At 52.2% G+C, this 18,525-nt stretch overlaps 1 protein-coding gene, 2 long non-coding RNA genes and 1 other non-coding gene across 4 annotated transcripts; 2 read left to right on the top strand and 2 right to left on the bottom strand.

Moving 5' to 3' along the window:
- Positions 1 to 29: 29 nt before the first annotated feature.
- On the bottom strand, positions 30 to 2,886 carry LOC144333042 (uncharacterized). The gene is made up of 2 exons (XR_013401371.1): positions 2,784 to 2,886; positions 30 to 1,181 (listed from the first exon to the last, which is right to left on the bottom strand). It is a non-coding gene; the product is annotated as an uncharacterized LOC144333042 (long non-coding RNA).
- Positions 40 to 17,718, top strand: MMAB (metabolism of cobalamin associated B). Its single transcript, XM_001097465.5, has 9 exons — positions 40 to 212; positions 1,844 to 1,905; positions 4,723 to 4,816; positions 8,367 to 8,424; positions 11,651 to 11,723; positions 11,976 to 12,073; positions 12,388 to 12,452; positions 14,276 to 14,335; positions 16,281 to 17,718. Exons 1-9 carry the CDS (start codon positions 97 to 99, stop codon positions 16,387 to 16,389), a joined length of 735 nt encoding a protein of 244 aa, XP_001097465.3. The 5' UTR covers positions 40 to 96; the 3' UTR covers positions 16,390 to 17,718.
- Positions 5,471 to 5,611, top strand: LOC114671249 (U4 spliceosomal RNA). Its single transcript, XR_003721124.2, has one exon. It is a non-coding gene; the product is annotated as a U4 spliceosomal RNA (small nuclear RNA).
- LOC144333040 (uncharacterized) lies at positions 11,180 to 11,990 on the bottom strand. The gene is made up of 2 exons (XR_013401369.1): positions 11,855 to 11,990; positions 11,180 to 11,311 (listed from the first exon to the last, which is right to left on the bottom strand). It is a non-coding gene; the product is annotated as an uncharacterized LOC144333040 (long non-coding RNA).
- Positions 17,719 to 18,525: the final 807 nt, after the last annotated feature.

Raw genomic sequence — 18,525 nt, 5'->3', positions numbered from 1 at the left:
GACAGCTGAGCGGTGGCGCGGCCAGCTGTGGGTGGAGTCACTCCGGGGCCTGGACGGGAACCTGGCGGGGTCAGCTCCCATCAAGAAGCCTGGCTGATGGCTGTGTGGGGCCTGGGGAGTCGTCTTGGCCTGCGCGGATGCTTCGGCGCCGCCAGGCTCCTGTATCCCCGTTTCCAGAGCTGCAGCCCTCAGGGCGTGGAAGACGGGGACAGGTGAGTGGCTGGCAGGAAGGGTAACTCGAACACCTGCTTTGAATCGTGGTGTCGTCGTCATGGGTACGTCACACCGTCGTGAGGTCACGGCGGCACCCGTCCGGTGACGTCTCCACGCTGTCCTGACGTCACCGTGGCAACGTGGACCACGTGGGCGCCAGAGACCAGGTAGTCTTTGTCTAAGTCCCAGTGAAACCCAGCTGTCATCGGGCAGGGCATGGCATATCCCTTGTGGGCCAGCAGGGCTCTCGACTCAGATTGTGACCAATTTCCATAGCAGTTTATCCCCCAGGTCCCAGATACACCAGCACCTTCTAAAGATGGCTTTCCTCATACACCTTGAAACTTGCACCCAACCCAGACCTCAGAACCTCTAGAGTACCTTGGATTAATAATGGATTAATTTAGTTCACAGATCCAGGAAATTAACCTTCGAATGGCCTTGTAGTGTCACATTTTAATTTTGAGCTATGTCATTGAGTTGTTTACATTGTTATTTGAAAATGCCACTTTTTGAGCTGTATTTTGGCAATTCTTCATCTCTGAGTACACTCGAAGCCTCATAGTATGGAAGTGGCTCAGGCTTCTTTTCCTGCAAGAGGCCCTAAGTTGGTGGAGTGTAAGGTAAGAATTTGGGTAGGATAGAGTTAAGAGTCCTAGCTACTTGGGAGGCTGAGGCAGGAGGATCCCTTGAGCCCAGGAGTTCAAGACTGCAGTGAGCTATGATCATGCCACTGCACTGCATTCCAGCTTAGGCAACAGAGCAAGACCCTGTCTGTGAACAAAATAATCATAGGCCAGGTATGGTGGCTCACACCTGTAATCACAACACTTTGGGAGGTTGAGGTAGCCGTATTGCTTGAACTCAGGAGTTCAAAACCAGCCTAGGCAACATGGTGAACCCGTCTCTACCAAAAAAAAAAAAAAAAAAAATTAGCCGAGTGTGGTGGTATACACTTGTGGTTCCAGCTACTGGGGAGGCTGAGATGGGAGGATTGCTTGAGCCCGGGAGGCAGAGGTTGCAGTGAACCTAGATCATGCCACTGCACTCCAGCCTGGGCGACAGAGCGAGACCCCATCTCAAAATAATAATAATAATAATAATAAAGAAAGAATTTCAGCAGGATAGAAGTTACAGTTTGTGCTCTGGTCTAGGACAGTTTTGAGCATCCCACTCCTGCCTCTTCCTGGATGATCTAGGAAAGTGAGTCTCATCTGATCTACAGTTTCCTCCTCAGGAAAATGAAGAGAATAGGTGGTGCCTACCTTTGGGGTTGTGGAAAGATTCCAGGATAATTCCAGACGGTAATGCCTGTAAACTACTTGGCACAGTGCAGGGACAATGGCAAAGGATCAATCAAGTCCTTCAGCAAATAGGTATTGAGCCCATGTTGAGCAAGGCGTTATGTCAGCTACTGTACACACTGTCACCCAGCTCTGGTCTTGCCCACAAAATGTTTGCTATTAGAAGGGATCTAGGGGAAAGAAATCAATAAGAGATGACCATCTAAGCAGTAAGGGGTAAGTGCTGCCTCTGAGGTTACAAGCAGCAAGCTGGGACCTACTGAAGGAGCTGACCCTCTGTGTAAACCATCCCCACTCACCAGATACTGATGTTTATTTCTCATTAGGCCACAGCCTTCCTCGAAGACACCCAGGATCCCCAAGATTTACACCAAAACGGGAGACAAAGGTAGGGTGGGGACAGGTGAAAAACACAGAGAAATATTCACGGCATACACCATTTTAAAGTTCTTCCAAATTCTTTGCAGCCACTTAAAAGTATAATATGTGACCAGGCACAGTGGCTCATGCCGGTAATCCCGTCACTTTGGGAGGCCCTGTCGGGAGGCCAGGAATTTGAGACCAATCTGGCCAATATGGTGAAACCCCATCTGTACTAAAAATACAAAAATTAGCTGAGTATGATGGTGCATGCCTGTAACCCCAGCAGCTACTTGGGAGGCTGAGGCAGGAGAATTGCTTAAACTTGGGAGGCAGAGGTTGCAGTGAGCCAAGATCATGCCACTGCACTCCAGCCTGGGTGACAGAGCGAGATGCTGTCTCAGGGAAAAAAAAAAAAAAAAAGTCTCAGAAAAAAAAAATATATATATAAAATATGTGACAGATCTCAGTATACATTACAAAAATGTTATGTGAAATGAAAAACACTCGAGATATTAAATGACAAAAGCCTGAATCTATCTGGATAAGGATGTGCATATGTATGTGTTCAGGTATATGTAGAATAGTCTGAAAGGTTACACCTGGGACTGTTCTGGGAGAGAGGTTGTGAGAGGGGAACAAACAGAAGGACTTTCACTATTTATATACTTTTATTCTATTTTATTGTTTTTTATAATGAGTATATATTACTTTAATAGTTTTTTAAATGCTAGAACATGTTATATAGAAAAAAGTAAGATGCAGAAGAATTTACTGCTATGATACTTTTTTTTTTTTTTTTTTTTTTTGATACAGGGTTTTACTCTGTCACCCAGGCTGGAGTGCAGTGGCCCAGTCACAGCTCACTACAGCCTCCACCTTTCAGGCTCAAAGTAATCCTCCCACCTCAGCCTTCTGAGTGTCTGGGACAACAGGCACACATCACCATGCCTGGCTAATACTTTTTAATTTTTTTTGTAGAGATGAGGTCTTGCTGTGTTGCCCAGGCTGGTCCTGAACTGCTGGGCTCAAGGTATCTTCCCACCTCAGCCTCCCAAAGTGCTCAGATTACAGGAGGCATGAGCTACCGCACCCAGCCAGTATACCATTTTTTTGTAGTATAAAAACATGCAGATCACTAGTATGCATTATTTTTTGGATATATACTTGTATAGGAAAAGTATAAAAGCATTCACGGGACATACTCAATGCCACTGAATGGTAAACTTAAGAAGGGTCAAAATGGCAAAATTCTGTTATGTTCATCTGTTACCACAATTAAAAAGAAGGAAGAGGATATTGGAAAGGACTTATTATAGAGTTGGGCTTCTATTGGGTGGTTTGGGGGAGGATTCAAGGAAGTGGGGCTTTGCTGCGGATTGAATCCTGTTAGGAAGCAGGGCTATTTCTGTAATTGGGTATCTTTTTTTGTTTTTCGAGACAGGGTCTAGTTCTGTTGCCCAGGTTGGAGTGCAGTGGCATGATCTCGGCTCACTGCAACCTCCACCTCCCAAGTGATTCTTATGCCTCAGCCTCCCAAACAGCTGGGACTATAGGCATGCACCGCCATGCCCGACTAATTTTTTCTGTTTTTATTAGAGACAGGGTTTCGCCATGTTGGCCAGGCTGGTCTCGAACTCCTGGCCTCAAGTGATCTGCCCGCCATGGCCTCCCAAAGTCCTGGGATTACAGTGTGAGCCACCACACCCGGCCTGTAATTGGGTATCTTAATAATTTGTCTCTAGAAGACAGAAGGGACAAAGAGGTACTAACGCTGTAATAGATAAAGATGCAACAGCCACTCACATTAGCCAGGGAAGGGGGATGTTTGGTCATCTTTTGGCGTTTGGACAGTCATCTGTGCTCAGACGTTATTCCAGAGTGGCCTTGTCTTGGTCTTGAACCGTCATAGTCGTAGAGTGACCTGTCTGACGATTTTCTGTGAAATGGTTTGTGTTCAGCAGAACACCACAGTCTACCTGTGAGTGCCAGGCCAACACCTGGCAACCCCAAAGCCTGCCCAATAGCAAAAGCCAGCTCCAAACTGTCAGGGGCAGTTTTCACTTTCTCAGAGGTTGGGGGAGAAAGGCAGGGACTGTGAGCTAGGCAGAGGCACAGAGGACTTTGACATCCTGTGAAATATAATGGTAATGTATATATGATATAAAATATGTAACATGTTTTATTTCTTTATCAGGATGGCTAGTGTATGATTCTTAAGTTTAAAATAAAAGCACATCAGGAAAGAAGTGAGGATAGTGGCTAACCCTTGGGGAGTGGCAACTAAAAGGGGGTACATGGGGGCTTTCAGGGTGTTGGTCATGTTCTGTTTATGAAGCTAGGTTCTGATCACAGAGGTATATTCAGTTAGTAGTAATTCACCAACTTGCACACTTATGATTTGAGTACTTTTCTGTGTATATGTTATACTTCAGGTTGAAAGTTCTTTAAGGGGTGGTGCGGTGGCTCATGCCTGTAATCTCAGCACTTTGGGAGGCTGAGGCAGGTGAATCACTTAAGGCCAGGAGTTCAAGACTAGCCTGGCCAACATGGCGAAAACCAGTCTTTACTAAAAATACAAAAATTAACCGGGCATGCTGGTACACACTTGTAATCCCAGCTACTTGGGAGACTGAGGCACGAGAATCACTTGAACCTGGGGGGCAGAGGTTTCAGTGAGCCAAGATCACGCTGCTATACTCCAGCCTGGATGACAGAGTGACAGTTCAAAAAAGAGAGAGAAAGTTCTTTAGAAACTTGAAAGTTAAAACAAACAAACAAAAAAAAACCAGCATATCAGGAAAACAGAATCTTAATTTGGGTGGCTAAACATTTTTTTCCACAGGGTTTTCTAGCACCTTCACAGGAGAAAGGAGACCCAAAGACGACCAAGTGTTTGAAGCCGTGGGAACTACAGATGAATTAAGTTCAGCTATTGGGTAAGAAGAACAGGATTGGCCTTGAGGTTGCATTTGAGTTGAGTATGGGTAAACGTAATGAATGTGAAGCTCCCACGTGTGCTGGACAGCTGCCTCAGAGGTTGTCAGCCCTTACTGAACTTTCCTCAGCGCTGAAGCACAGGCTGGGCAGCTCCACAAGGCTGCAGGGCTGCAGACTCCTTTCCCTTCTGGCCCTGCCGGTGCCTGCATGGCCTCTGGCCCATGCCATGTGAAGCTGCCTCCCTCTCATCCCTCACTTTTCAGGTGAGCCTGTGTGTGCCACTGAGGTTAGTATATTGAGTGAAAGAGGTGAGTTAGTATAATGCGCAGTACATCCAATGTGATCCCTTTTGTGAATGTTGTTTTTTACATAAGCCAAAGTATAGAAGGTGGACTCAAGGATGGGCCAGGTCAGGATGGGCAGGTCATGCTGTGGTCACAGACAACCCCCAAATCTCCTGGCTTAGGACACCAAAGGTGGACTGGCTGCTCCCACTTCACCCCCATCACAGGGTGGATGTGCTATGGCTCCATGTGGCCTTCACTCTGGGACCCAGGCTGCTAGGACAGCTGCTGCCTGGGGCGATTATCAGTCATTGTGGCAGAGGGAAAAGAGGTCATGGTGAAGCTCACAGTGGCTCCTGAGGCTGTCAAGGGATTGTGCAGTGGCGGTGTTGTCGCCAGCGAGGTTTATCCAAGGTGTGATTATTGCCGATTGAAAACTCTTCCCACTACCCCGCCATGATGACTTGAAGTATAGTCGACATTGGCAGTTTCTCACAGTCTTTATGGAGACTCAACTTTGTTGGTAAATAAAAGTTGAAAAAAAAAAAAGTGTGAGCAGTGGCTCACAGGTCTAATCCCAGTGCTTTGGGAGGCCGAGGTGGGAGAGTCACTTGAGCTCAGGAGTTTGAGACCAGCTTGAGCAACATAGCAAGACCTCGTCTTTACTAAAAAGAAAAATTAAAAAATTAGCCAGGCGTGGTGGTGCACACCTGTAGTCCCAGCTACTCAGAAAGCTGAGGCAGGAGGATCACTTGAGTCTGAGAGGTTGAGGCCGCATTGAGCCATGATCGTGCCCTGCATTGAGCCATGATCGTGCCACTACACTCCAGTCTGGGCGAGAGTACAACTCTGTCTCCAAAAGACAAACCTTTCTTGGGAGCGATGCCTTCCATTTACTCACATTTCAGTGGCCAGAGACTGCATGTGCACGTGCCTGACATCAGCGGGGTGGGAGGGGCAGCAAATATTTGCAAGCAGGAGCACAGTCTGCCCAGCGTGCCCTGCAAGCTGGTGACAGGGGGAGCAGCAACAGTCTCAAGTGCTGGATCCTGGTATCTGACTCTGGGCCTGTGGGCTGTAGGTGTGTGGGAGCCAGATAGACCCAGCTACAGATTCAGCACCGCTGCAGATCATCTCTGGGATGTCAGGCAGATCAATGTGAGCCTCAGTTTACTGTTCTGTCAGGTAATCATCATGATAATTCCTGTCTCACTGTGTTCTTGTGGGGCTTAAATGAGATGATTCCACGTTTCACCCTGAGGACAGTGCCTAGCATAAGTAATAGCAATGTTAGCTATTATCATTCTTTTTTTTTTTTTGAGATGGAGTTTCACTCTTGTTGCCCATGCTGGAGTGCAATGGCACGATCTCAGCTCATTGCAACCTCTGCCTCCCAGGTTCAAGCAAGTCCCCTCATTATTACTGTTCTTAACACTTACCTGTTCCTGGCTACCATTTCTCCATGGCGGGCCTGGCTAGGTGAGATTTTCGGGACAGATAATGGGAGGTATAGATAGTCAGCCAGCTGGGTAGAGAAGGCAAACAAACCCCTTGGTGTGTGTGTGGGAGGGGGTCCAGAAGGGGGCAGATGCAAGACCAAGTGGGCAAAGGGAGAAAAGGCCAGTTCTCGCGTCAGCTATTCTAATGAGCTCTAAATCACGAGCCATCATCTCTCAGTTGAGGAGGAGCAGCAGGTCGGGGAAATCTCAGTTGTGGATTCTTCCTTGGTCAGATATTGGCCAAGCATCTGCTGCAAGGCGCTGCTCAACAGAGAACCTCAGCCCCACCTTCCTGAGCCTCAGAGTGCAGGGAGCAGGCAGCACTCACCGGGCAGCTACACGCGTGGGAGCAGGCTTGGGGCAAGCGCCCAGTGGGGGCCTGCCACTGGCCTGGTCACGGAGCGTCCCTCGGCAAGCAGATACTTCTGCACACCTCCTGTGAGGCAGGCATGAGGCATCCGCTATGATGGAGACAGACTGTGTCCCAGCCTGCACGGCCCTTCCCTTTGGTCCAGAGGGAAGACACATACCAGGTGGGAATCACACTGGTGTGTTTAGTTCTAACTGTAAGATGTGCCAGGAAGATGGGCTGGATATTCTCCATTGGCCCATTCAAATCCCTTCTCTTCACCTTCTCTTTATGCATGGGAGGCTGACCTTATCACCTGGTGGCTGTGCCACCTTGATTCCTTGGTCTTCTGGCATTCAGGTGGGTCCAGCCAGTGGGAGGCACCAGCAGGTGATGGGGGAGAGAGTGCAGAGAGATCAGGAGTGTGTGTGACCCCGTTCCCCAGCGGTGCATGGTTCTGGTGGCAGCTGGGCTCCCTCCCTCCCTCCCTCCCTGCTGAGTGACTCCAGAATCCAGCTCCCTCCAGGGTGAGTTGCACCTTCCCTGACCCTTGCCTTCAGGCTCCTGCATTTGCCTGAAACTCTGCCCACACCTCTGAATTGTCCCTTCCCAAAGCCCTCCTCCAGGAATCCCTGCAATGCACCACTGTCTGCTGCTGGGGCACTGACTGGTGCAGGAGGGAAGTGCAGGGTTCTGAGGGAGGCAGAGCCAGGGTCCTGACCTGTGTCGGGGGCAGTTTGCTTTCCCTGCCTTACGAGGGAAGTCCTCCCCAGCCTTCAAAGTCTCCCCTCCAGCATCACTTCCTCCAGGAAGCCCTCCCTGCCTCTCTAGCTAAGGTCAGATTAGGCTTCTGTTGCCCTTTTCTTCAGAGCACTGATCTCAGTTTGCACCTTCACATTCAGGAGTATATCTAATCTGATTACCTATCACACTCCTGAATATCACACTCCTGAACATGAAGGTATAAGCTTTGCCTGAAGTCCCAGAGACACTCAGCAGCGGTGCAGAATTTGCACCTGGGTCTGTCTGATTCCCACTCACCTATAACCACAGGGCCACGGGTCAGAGCTCAGGATCCATCACTTGAGACTGTCACTGCTCACCCTGTCACCAGCTTGCTGGGCAGAGCCTGGCTCAGCTTCTGTTCACCAGACTCTCGTGGGCCTGGTCAGAATAGTTGTTCAAAAGGAATTATTGACTGGAAATAATGAGTATCCGAAAAGGCATTTCAAGAAACAAATACTACCAACCCCCCAAGTGGAAGGCTATAATGTTCTTATTGTCAGCAAGAAAAATAATGTGTTTATTATATCTAAATTAACTAAATGGCCCACCACCTGAGAATCTATTGTTTACGGCAAGACAGGGCCTAGGGACATTACATTACAGGCGAACGCTTTTTCCTTTTCCTTCATAGGTTTGCTGTGGAATTAGTCACAGAAAAGGGCCACATATTTGCTGAAGAGCTTCAGAAAGTGAGTAACACCGTCTTACCCAAGCTGGGAATCTTCATCCCTGGTGGCCATCACGGGACTCAGCATCCAGCCATCAGTTCCTCTTTGTGTCACCTGGGGCTAGTCATTCTCCCTCCGTGAGCTCCGTTTCTTCATCTGTGAAATAGGGACAGGCCAGGTGTGGTGGCTCACACCTGCCATCTCAGCTGCTTGGGAGACTGAGGCAGGAAGATCACTTGAGGCCAGGAGCCTGGGTAGCACAGTAAGACCCCAACTCTACAAAATATTTGAAAATTAGCCAGGCGTGGTGGTGAATGCCTATAGCCTCAGCTACTCAGGAAGCTGAGGTAGGAGGATCTCTTGAGCCCAGGAGATCAAGGCTGCAGTGAGCTGTGATCATGCCACTACACTCCTACCTGGGCAACAGATTGAGACCCTGTCTCAGGTCGAGCACCATGGTTCAATCAAGCTTGTAATCCCGGCACTTTGGGAGGCCAAAGTGGGAGGATCACTTCAAGCCAGGAGTTCAAGACCAGCCTGGTCAACTTAGGGAGACCCTGTCTCTACAAAAAAAAAAAAAAATTAGCCAGGTATGGTGGCATGCACCCATAGTCCCAGCAACTTACAAGGCTGAGTGGGAGAATCGCTTGAGTCTTAGAGGTTGAGGCTGCAGGGAGCTGTGATTACACCACTGCACTCTAGCCTGGGCAACAGAGTGGGATCCTGTCTTAAAAAAAAAAAACAAAAAAAAACACCTCTGTCTCCAAAACAAACGATTGGAGACATATAATCTTCCTTCACAGGTGAGTGGTGAGGATTGCACTAAATGAGGGAATTTAAAATGGAACGGTTCTCAACCCAGGGCCATTCTGCCCCTCAGGGCCTGCTGAGCAATATCTGAAGACTTTTTTAGTTGTCGCATCTGGGGTGGGGGTGTTGCTGGCATATAAATATCCTGCAATGCACGGGACAGCCCCCATCAACAAAAAATGACCCGGCCGTGAATGGCAATAGCACCAAGGCTGAGAAAGCCGGTGTGAAGTGCCTCGCTCGTGCCTGATGCAGAGGGAACCTGGAGAGGCCCAGCTGCAGTGAGCCCTCAGCCAGTGGGACTCACGTGTCACAGTGTCACTGTTCTGTTCCCTAAGAAGGAGGGGGCCTCTGACCCACACAGCGAACTTCAAGCACGGAGGCAGGGTCGCCACCTGAGAATGCCCAGGGTGCCGCACTTTACACCTCCACACAGACCCAGATCCCCAGAAACCACTCCCCGCAGGGGCAGCCCTTCCCACTTCCGTTCTGAAGCCCAGGCTGGAGCCTGCTCAGGCCCCTGGGAACAGACAGAGGGGAGTAGGTGGGGCTACCACAGGCCGTGGCTGCAGGAGGATGGGAAGCCTCAGCCACCAGAACATTCAGTGTGGTGGAGGAAGGCTTTCAACCTCCTGAGGAGCCGCGGTAGCAGCGGTCATTTCTGTCTGCTGTATGCGTTGGGTCGCAGCTGCCATGTCACCTCCTCCAGGGCCTTCCCTGGCCACCTCACCTCCAGCTGGGTTAGGCACCGCTCATAGGTTTCCACATCCTCTAACCACAGGAATCACAAGGGGAGTTAACCTGTTCACCCATCTGCCTCCCACCCAGCCTTGGCACCGTAAGGGCGGGGACTGTGTCTTATTCACCTGGGAGCCCCACCTGGCCTGGTAGCTGCTCGCAGGGCCTGTGGATGAGGTCGGGCAGCAATGCCATGGCTCTCCTCGTATCACCCATTTCACCCTCACAGATGCCCGTGAGGTGGAAGTTAATGTCCACAATTTATGGGGAGCCAAACTGAGCCTCGGAAAGGCTGACTTGCCCAGCCCCCACAGCCAGGCATCAGTGGAGCGGGAATCTGATTCCCAAACTGGTGCCAGTCCAGCCCCTGGGGTACACACTGCACTTGGCCAACCAAGTGGGTAGTGTTACCACTCCCGCTTTGACTGTGGAAGCACAGGGACCCCAAGCTTGCCCAAGGTCTGCTGGTCAGAAGCCCTAGGAAGGTTCCAGCCCAGTGCTGGATGGGCAGCGTCTGCTCTTACACACCATGGCCTGCTTCTTGAATGCTGTCACAGTGGCCATCTTAGAAGAGGTCAGAGGTCGCAGACCTTCACCCTCCTGGTAGCCCACCATCCAGCTCGAGTGGACCCTGGCTGGGCACAAAGTCAGAGGTGGTACTTGTGGTTTTCACATGCGTGGGAGCTGTTGGACCTTTGTCATGCAGGGGCCTGGAGCCCTTGCAGCAGACCCCAACAGACCACTTCTGTTCCAAGCAAACCTACCCCCTACCTGGACAGAGCACAGGCCTCACCCAGCCAGGCTTCCTGCTCCCGGAACCCCCAAACGCCTTGGCTGACTACATTCTCCAAGCTCCTTGTCCTTTAGAGTTGAGAAAGCACTGTCAAATTTGATCTCTTGGCCCAGCTGTCAAATGTTGAGAAAAGAAGAAAACCTCATAGGGCTTAGGCGCACGGGAGACGTGGGCAGAGCCTAGACGTTTCCTCTTAACTGTCCCTGGGTGTGTGATGAGCGTCATCTGCTTAACCCGGCTGCTGCCCCCACACAAGCCTTTTCCTCCCTCAGACTGCAAAAGAGCCACAGCAGGTCCCCCTCAGCAGGGCTGGGTGTCCAACAAAGATGTTGTGCTGAAGGTTCAGAGTTTGCCTTCAAATGTCAGCCAGTTCAAGGTCTGACAGCCTGTATGAGTCCGTTCTCTCACTGCTATAAAGAACTACCTGAGACTGGATAATTTATAAAGAAAAGAAGTTTAATCTGCACATGATTCTGCGGGCTGTACAGGCTTCTGCTTCTGGGGAGGCCTCCGGAAACCTACAGTCATGGCGGAAGGCAAGGGGGAAGCAGGTGCATCTTCACATGGCTGACAGGAGAGAGAGTGAAGGGGGAGATGCTACACACTTTCAAACCACATCTTGGGAGAACTCTATCACAAGACAGCACTAGGGGACTGGTGCTAAACCATTCAAAACCACCCCAATGATCCAATCACCTCCCACCAGGCCCCACCTCCAACTCTGGGGATCACAATTTAGCATGAGATTTGGGTGGGGACACAGTGCCAAACCATATCAGCCCTTCACGAGCTAGCTGGCACAGGCTTTGCCGGCGTGTTAGGTGGCGCCTCTGCACATGGAACCACATTCTCTCTGTCCATCCCATCCCAAATAGATCTTGACTGTCACCTTCTGTTGCCTCCCAGATCCAGTGCACATTGCAGGACGTCGGCTCGGCTCTGGCGACACCGCGCTCCTCGGCCCGGGAGGCTCACTTAAGTAATTCTCAACCTCCTGTGAGCCCTAGGGTCAGGGGACTCTCCTAGGGGTTACCATCTGGGAGCCCAGGCCCCCAGGGACCCACAGGTGGGCCAGTCAGCCTTGCTTGTAGCCCCTGGGAGGGAAAGTACCTTCTGAGCCAGTGGAAGCAGTCTGCGGGACAGCAAGGTGGAAGGGCAGCGGGGGCGGTTCCCGCCATAGTCTGGTGGGTGATGGCCTCATGGTAGTTCCCTCTGCTCCTTGGCTCCTCAGAGTACACCACGTTCGAGTCGGGGCCCATCCTGGAGCTGGAGCAGTGGATCGACAAGTATACCTGCCAGCTCCCACCACTCACGGCCTTCATCCTGCCTGTAGGTACTGGGCAGGCTTAACGGGGTGGCTGCAGGCAGTTGCAGTGACAGACACACATGGGCTCTGAATAAGTCCCTCTGTTCACAGTGACAGACGCTGTCCTCCAGTTTCCCCAAGTCCCTCCAGGTCCTCACCGGTCCCTTCCAGCCCTGCCCACTCTGGAGCAGGGTGCCCAGTGGGTGTGCCCTGGCAGGGCTCCTGGAGGCAGAATGCTTCCTGGTTTGGGGGGCAGGGCTGGACTTCAGAGGAGCTGCTGTCTGCAGTGGGCACACCTTTCCCACCCTGCTCAGGCAATGTCCCTTTCTGCTTTCAGTCGGGAGGCAAGATCAGCTCAGCGCTGCATTTCTGCCGGGCCGTGTGCCGCCGGGCTGAGAGACGGTAAGAGGGCCCAAGGGAAAGGGAGAGGAACAAGGGGAAGGGGGAGGGGGAGAGGGAGAGGGGCCTCTGCACCGCGGGCAGGAGGCAGGCACAGCAGGGCCATCTCTGAGCCATCCGGCCACACATCAACAGACCCTGTCTGGGCCCTTCCACTGTGCCAGACGGGGACCAGGACAGACCAAGTCCCTGTCCTCAGAGCACTGTGTTGTGGAGTGGAGACAGTGACACGTGACCAAATGGACTATCAGACAACACAATTGCACCTTGCTGTGAGCCCTGCGTTCTGAGAACAACAGGAAGTTATTGCTGGGTTCCCAGCCATGTTGGGACGGGTAGACATGAAAGGACCCTGCTGGCCTCTGGGTGCATAAGGCCCCTGAAGGCCTGCACGGCTGTGGGGAGCCCAGGTGGACGCTGTCAGCAGACTAGCCACCACCACCCCAAAGCTACTGACAGCCTTTTCAAGGAATCTGTAGAAGGAAATGAGCAAAGTCTCTATCTACACCACTCAGACCAGGCTGCCAGCCTGCTTTTACAGAGAAGAGAAAGCAAGCCCTACTTTGATCCAATGGACAGGTACTTTGCGTTCATAATTTCATTTACTCCTTGTTGATAGCCCTGGGAGAGAGGTGGTGTGGCCTCCGCTTTGCAGGAGTCAGGAAGCTGTGGCTCAGAGAAATGACACCGTGGCCACAGTCCCCCAAATGGTAGCAGAATCCAGATTGGAGTCCACGTCTGTCTGGGCCAAGCATGAGCTCTTCCACAGTCCCACATCACTAAGGTTTTGTTCTTTATGAAAGGCTCTTGGGCCCAAATAGCTCCTGTAACAGAGCAAGCTTTGGCTTCAAAAGAAAAAAAAAATGTTATTTGTACAAAGCCATCCATCAGCAGTGCTCATAATAGCAAGAAACTGGAAACAACCCAAAGATCTAACACAGGCATAGAGCAGCTGACAGGCCCTCCGTGCAGCAGAGTTACGCAGCCGTGGCAGTGGCCAGGTGCAGATCGTCCTGAGGTGGGAACGCGCGCCCGGGGCATCTCGGGTGAAGAAGCTGCTCGCTGAGCGTGCGGTGCCCATTAGAGACAGCCTGGAACTCTGACAGGCCTGGACGCACACCCTGCTGGGCCGCTAGCCAGGTGCATGGCTTTGGGTGGGGATGAGAACCCTGAGGCTGGGCTTTAGGTGGCTGGCCTGCCAACAAAGTGTATGCCACAGGGTGATACCTGGGAAAGGCTCAGCAAGGGCCCGCCACCACACTGGTGCCCAGCAGATGGCTGTCCAGTGTCTAATGTATCTGCACATAGACGGGCATGGACCCTAGGAATCCAGAATCCTGTGGAATCAGGAGCTTGGTCTGCCTGGGTCTTTTTCTCCCCTGTGAAGTTGTTCTAAGTCATGATGTACAAGCATGATGTACAAGGGGCTTAGAGTTTAGCCCATTGGGAATTAAGGGTCAGGCCCCCACTTCCTTTGAAGGCTGGAGGCTGACCACCCCAACTTCACCCCACCCAGACTCAGGTCTAATGGTACAAAAGCTGGCTGACTGGCCGGGGTGTGGTGTAGGCCAGGCGGCTCCCTCAACTCCCCAGCTGTGCTCTAGTCCTCCTTGGCCAGGCCCTCCTGCGATGTGCCGGTGGAAAGGGGGCTGATGGCCTGTTTAAACCCACCTGTGACGGATTTGTCATCTCCAGTGCTGGCCGAGCTTGTGCAGGCTCAGGTTGAGCGGTAGTGGGATGTGAAATGCTGCTCAAGGTTTAGGCCCCAGGTCAGAGCCTGTTAAGCCCCATAATGTCACATGACTCAGTGTCTCCTCCCTTTCTAGCGTGGTGCCTCTTGTCCAGATGGGAGAGACCGATGCGAACGTGGCCAAGTTCTTAAACAGGTACTCGCGTGGAACCTGGGGGTCCCTCTCTGAAAGCCGAGGCTCGTCTGTGGGAAGTAGCAGTGGTGCAGTGTTCCCACACCCCCTCCTTCATTCCCTTAGTGTTTATGAACATCTGCTCTGTGCCAGGCACCACGGCAGGCACAGGAGAGGCAGTGGCGAACAAGGTGGACACTGTGCCTGTCCCGAGAAGATTCAGATCTTATTGGGAGAGGCTGCTGTAAAAACCAGGAAGAAAAACTTATGTACAAAGTGGCCTTGCGGGAGCGAAGGGCGTTCTTAGAGGCTGGGTGCTCAGGGAAGGCCTCTCGGTGGTGGCCGACCAGGGAGCCAGGCTTCAGGCCCTCTCTCAGCCAGTTTCCTCTCCCCGAGAGGGCCTGGGGCAGTGTGAACCAACAAAAGAGAGCCGGGCCAAGCTGAGCTCAGGGGCCCCCCGTGCAGGCCCCAGTGAGCCAGGCTAGCCCAGGGAGGGCTTCCTCTGCCTTGCTGCCGGCCCATGAGGCTGGAGCCACACCTGGCCCAACGCCTGCTCTGCTGGTTCCTGCCCCAGCCCTGGCTCCTGTGGCACCAGTGTGAGCAAGGCCAGAGCCTGGGGGCAGGTAGAGAGCTGGGGGAGTGGGTCTGCACCCCAGGAGCTGTCCTGGGTGTCTAGAAAGTGACCTCAGGGCCCTGACTGGCCACTCCTCCCACGGACATGGCCTGGCTTCGACAGGTCCTGAGCAGCTCCTTTCCTTCTGGGAGTGGGGTTTCACCGGGAGTGAGGAGCAGGTCCATTTCACCTTCAAAGCAGCAACCCTGGGGGGACCCTTGCGGTCCCATAGCATTGCACGGGACAGGCCATTTCATCTCTTCAGTGAGGCTTCACAGAGCCAACAAGCAACAGGTACGCTGCTGCCCTCCAGGAGCACGCAGCCCAGAGGTAAAATACCCCGAACCACCTCCCCTTCGCTGTCCCTGAGAGCCAGCTGTGGGGCTCAGGGCGCCTGAGTCAGGGGAGGGCTCAGGAGGACGTGGTGTGGAGCTGGCCTCTGAGGGCAAGACTGGAGCAGAGAGAGAGGGAGGAACGTGGTGCCCAGTGCTGGGAATGAAACAGCAAAAGATGCGGACAGCAGGAGGCAGAAGAGCTGACAGCATAAGTGCCTTGTGGGGCCCATGGCGTTGTCCTCTAGTTCCCTCCATTGCTGCCCCTGCAGAAGGCCTCATGCACAGATGGCCCACTGCTGTTGGCTCAAAGGAGGAGGCGGGAAAGGGACTGGGCTCTGGTCTCTAGAGTGCCCCAGCCTGTGCTGCTCACCTGGTACCTTTGGCAATGTTTGGAGGCATTACCGGTTGTCACACTGGGTTCAGGGGTGCCACTGGCATCTGGCGGGTGGGCACCAAAGGTGCTGTCAGCATCCTACATTGCACAGGATGCACAGGACAGCCCCGAACACAGAGAATGATCCAGAATGTCAGTAGGGCCTAGTCCAGCAGTGTCACCATCACCCAGGATGGGAACTAGACCTACAGAGTCCCGGGCCTGGCCCAGCCCTCCCGAATCAGAATCTGCACATTGCTTAGATCCCCCGGTGATGCCTGTGCACACTGTAGTTTGGGAAACACCCAAACTGATCATGCACATGAGCCCTGATCACTCAAAAGTGCAGAAACCAGCTCAGAGAGGAGTCCAAAGTCATCTGCCCCATGGGGTAGGGCTGGGGCAATAGCCTCATCCTGCAGGAATGGCCCCAGCCTTGACACTGGAGTAGAGTCCTTGGCATTCACAGCAGCTGGCCTCGCATGCCATCCATCAAGTGCAAGGTGGTGGGCCCCCGCCCTCCCTGCACGGTGTGCCCAGAGTGCGTCATTTATATCTCCTCCTTGTAGGCAGATATGGGAAGACCCAGTTAGCATTGATCTCTCATTTCAAACCACTCTGTTTGCTTCTCTCTCTCTGCCCCTCCAGACTCAGTGACTATCTCTTCACACTAGCCAGATATGCAGCCATGAAGGAGGGGAATCAAGAGAAAATATACAAGAAAAATGACCCATCAGCCGAGTCTGAGGCACGCTGAAATCACAGAAAGTGGGAGCTTGGAGGATCCCCCCGTGGCAATGGTCATGGAGAGAGGAGCTTGCCCTTCTGGGGTCCTGGTTCCTGAAGAGCTCACCCAGAGAGACTGAAAGCAGCCTTTCGTCCCAGCTCTGCTTTGCTCCACACCTCCTGCCACCTTCCTCAAGGGACTGTGGCCCTTTGGGGATTCTGTCCCTGACCCTGCTTCCCCAAGCTCTCCTGGGTCTTGGAGGGATGTGGGAATGAATTGGCATTGCAGGAAAGACAGGTAAAGTGATTGCTGCAATGAGAAGGAGCTGTGCGGAAAAAGAATAAAAGTGAGAAAGGCTGGAGCTGTGTGTGTGTGTGTGTGTGTGTGTGTGTGTGTGTGTGTGCGGAAAAAGAATAAAAGTGAGAAAGGCTGGAGCCGTGTGTGTGTGTGTGTGTGTGTGTGTGTGTCCTCCCACTGCCAGCTCAGATTGTTCAGAGATTTGGAGTGTGTGTGTGTGTGTGTGTGTGTGTGTGTGTGTGTGTGTCCTCCCACTGCCAGCTCAGATTGTTCAGAGATTTGGAATGGGACCAGAGGCCCTTGAAAATGTAATTGTGATTTACCTGTGCCAGAGGGGCTTTAAATGTCACATTTGTAACGGGGAAGGCGGACAGGATTTGGAAGTTTAGTTACCTCTGAGCCACCCATCACCGCCAAAGTGTGGGGGAAGGATAGCTGCAGATTGACAGGCGAGGCTCAGAAACTCCTGGCTTAGATTGAAGTGTGTGTGGTGGGGGTGCAGCTTAGAGGACCCCCTCTGAAAGGGGTGGAGACCCTGCTGAGAACAACACTACCGCTTGAAGGTGAACATTCCCTGTCCAGTTGGACTGAGTCGAGGGTCTGCGGTGCAGCATCTTCAGCTTAAGAAAATGAGGTTGTCAGTTTCCAGTGACGCTGACATCCACCAGACTGATTTCTCTGATGTTGCACTTGGCTGGCTTATGCCTCTGAGATCCATGCACGGCTGTATTTATTTCAGCTGTCACCGCTCCTCCCTCCTGCTATGAAACGACACTTGCCAGTGCCAGCAGTGTCCTTGGGAAAGGCGATATTTATGAAGGGCAGAAGAGGCAGCCCCAAGAACCTGAAGACTGCAGGCTGCTAATTGCAGGAAATGACTTTGGAAGGACAGACTCTTGTTGAGTTTCAGGGCTGAAATGCCTGGCGAACTCCATTCAGCCATCACATATTGACTGAGTGGCTGCTTAGCATGGGCCACGGAGCGAGGCTCGGGTCAGCTGGTCACTCAGGCCATCTTTCATGCTGGCAAGTCAGCAAACATTACATTCTCAGTCATGTGCATATTTTTGCCTTCATTCTTACCACCTTGCCTGCAAAGTTTGCGGGAGGGCCAGGTATATTCATTTGTGTCTTCTGGGTCCCTTCATTGCTGAGAGGCTGTGGTGGTCCTCTCGAGCCTTGGGCAGGGTGGGTGAGGTGCAGATGACCAGGAGTGTGTGCATGCCTTCCAGGAGGTGGCTTTGTTCAGCGCCTCACTGCCCCCATAGTCACTACCAGGTTTGGTACGGAGTCGGTGTTCAGTGTGTGCAAAACAGAGCTGAAAACAGACTTTGGGAGGCCGAGGCAGGCAGATCACCTGAGGTCAGGAGTTTGAGACCAGCCTGGTCAACATGGCAAAACCCCATCTCTGCTAAAAATACAAAAAAAAAAAAAAAATTAGCTGGGCATGGTGGCAGGTACCTGTAATCCCAGCTATTCAGGAGGCTGAGGCAGGAGAATCACTTGAACCCAGGAGGCAGAGGCTGCAGTGAGCCGAGATCGTGACACTACACTCCAGCCTGGGTGATAGAGCGAGACTCTGTCTCAAAAAAAAAAAAAAAAAGCCCTGCAAACAGGAAAGGCTTGAGTGTTCCGAAGTGAATGGTGGTTCACCGCGCAATCACTGAGGCTCGGTCAGGGGGTGTGTTCAAAGAGCTTGCAGCCAAACAATTCTGTCTACACCTCAAAATCTTCCTGGAATATACGTGTATATATATATATATTTGGAAGTTTAGTTACCTCTGAGCCACCCATCACCATCAAAGTGTGGGGGAATATATATGCTATACATATATATAATAACACAGCAGCCCTGTATGCCTAGCCATG

Source organism: Macaca mulatta, chromosome 11, assembly GCF_049350105.2.
Source record: "Macaca mulatta isolate MMU2019108-1 chromosome 11, T2T-MMU8v2.0, whole genome shotgun sequence".
Lineage (NCBI taxonomy): Eukaryota > Metazoa > Chordata > Mammalia > Primates > Cercopithecidae > Macaca > Macaca mulatta.
The sequence above is the reverse complement of the archived record's forward strand: the minus strand, read 5'-3'. Positions and strand labels throughout refer to the sequence as shown.

Bases quoted from the DNA above. Each gene is read 5' to 3' on its own strand.
- MMAB (XM_001097465.5), top strand. From the start codon at position 97: ATGGCTGTGTGGGGCCTGGGGAGTCGTCTTGGCCTGCGCGGATGCTTC. The intron at 4,817-8,366 runs GTAAGAAGAACA...TTTCCTTCATAG, and splicing joins GAATTAAGTTCAGCTATTGG to GTTTGCTGTGGAATTAGTCA. The intron at 14,336-16,280 runs GTACTCGCGTGG...CTGCCCCTCCAG, and splicing joins GTGGCCAAGTTCTTAAACAG to ACTCAGTGACTATCTCTTCA.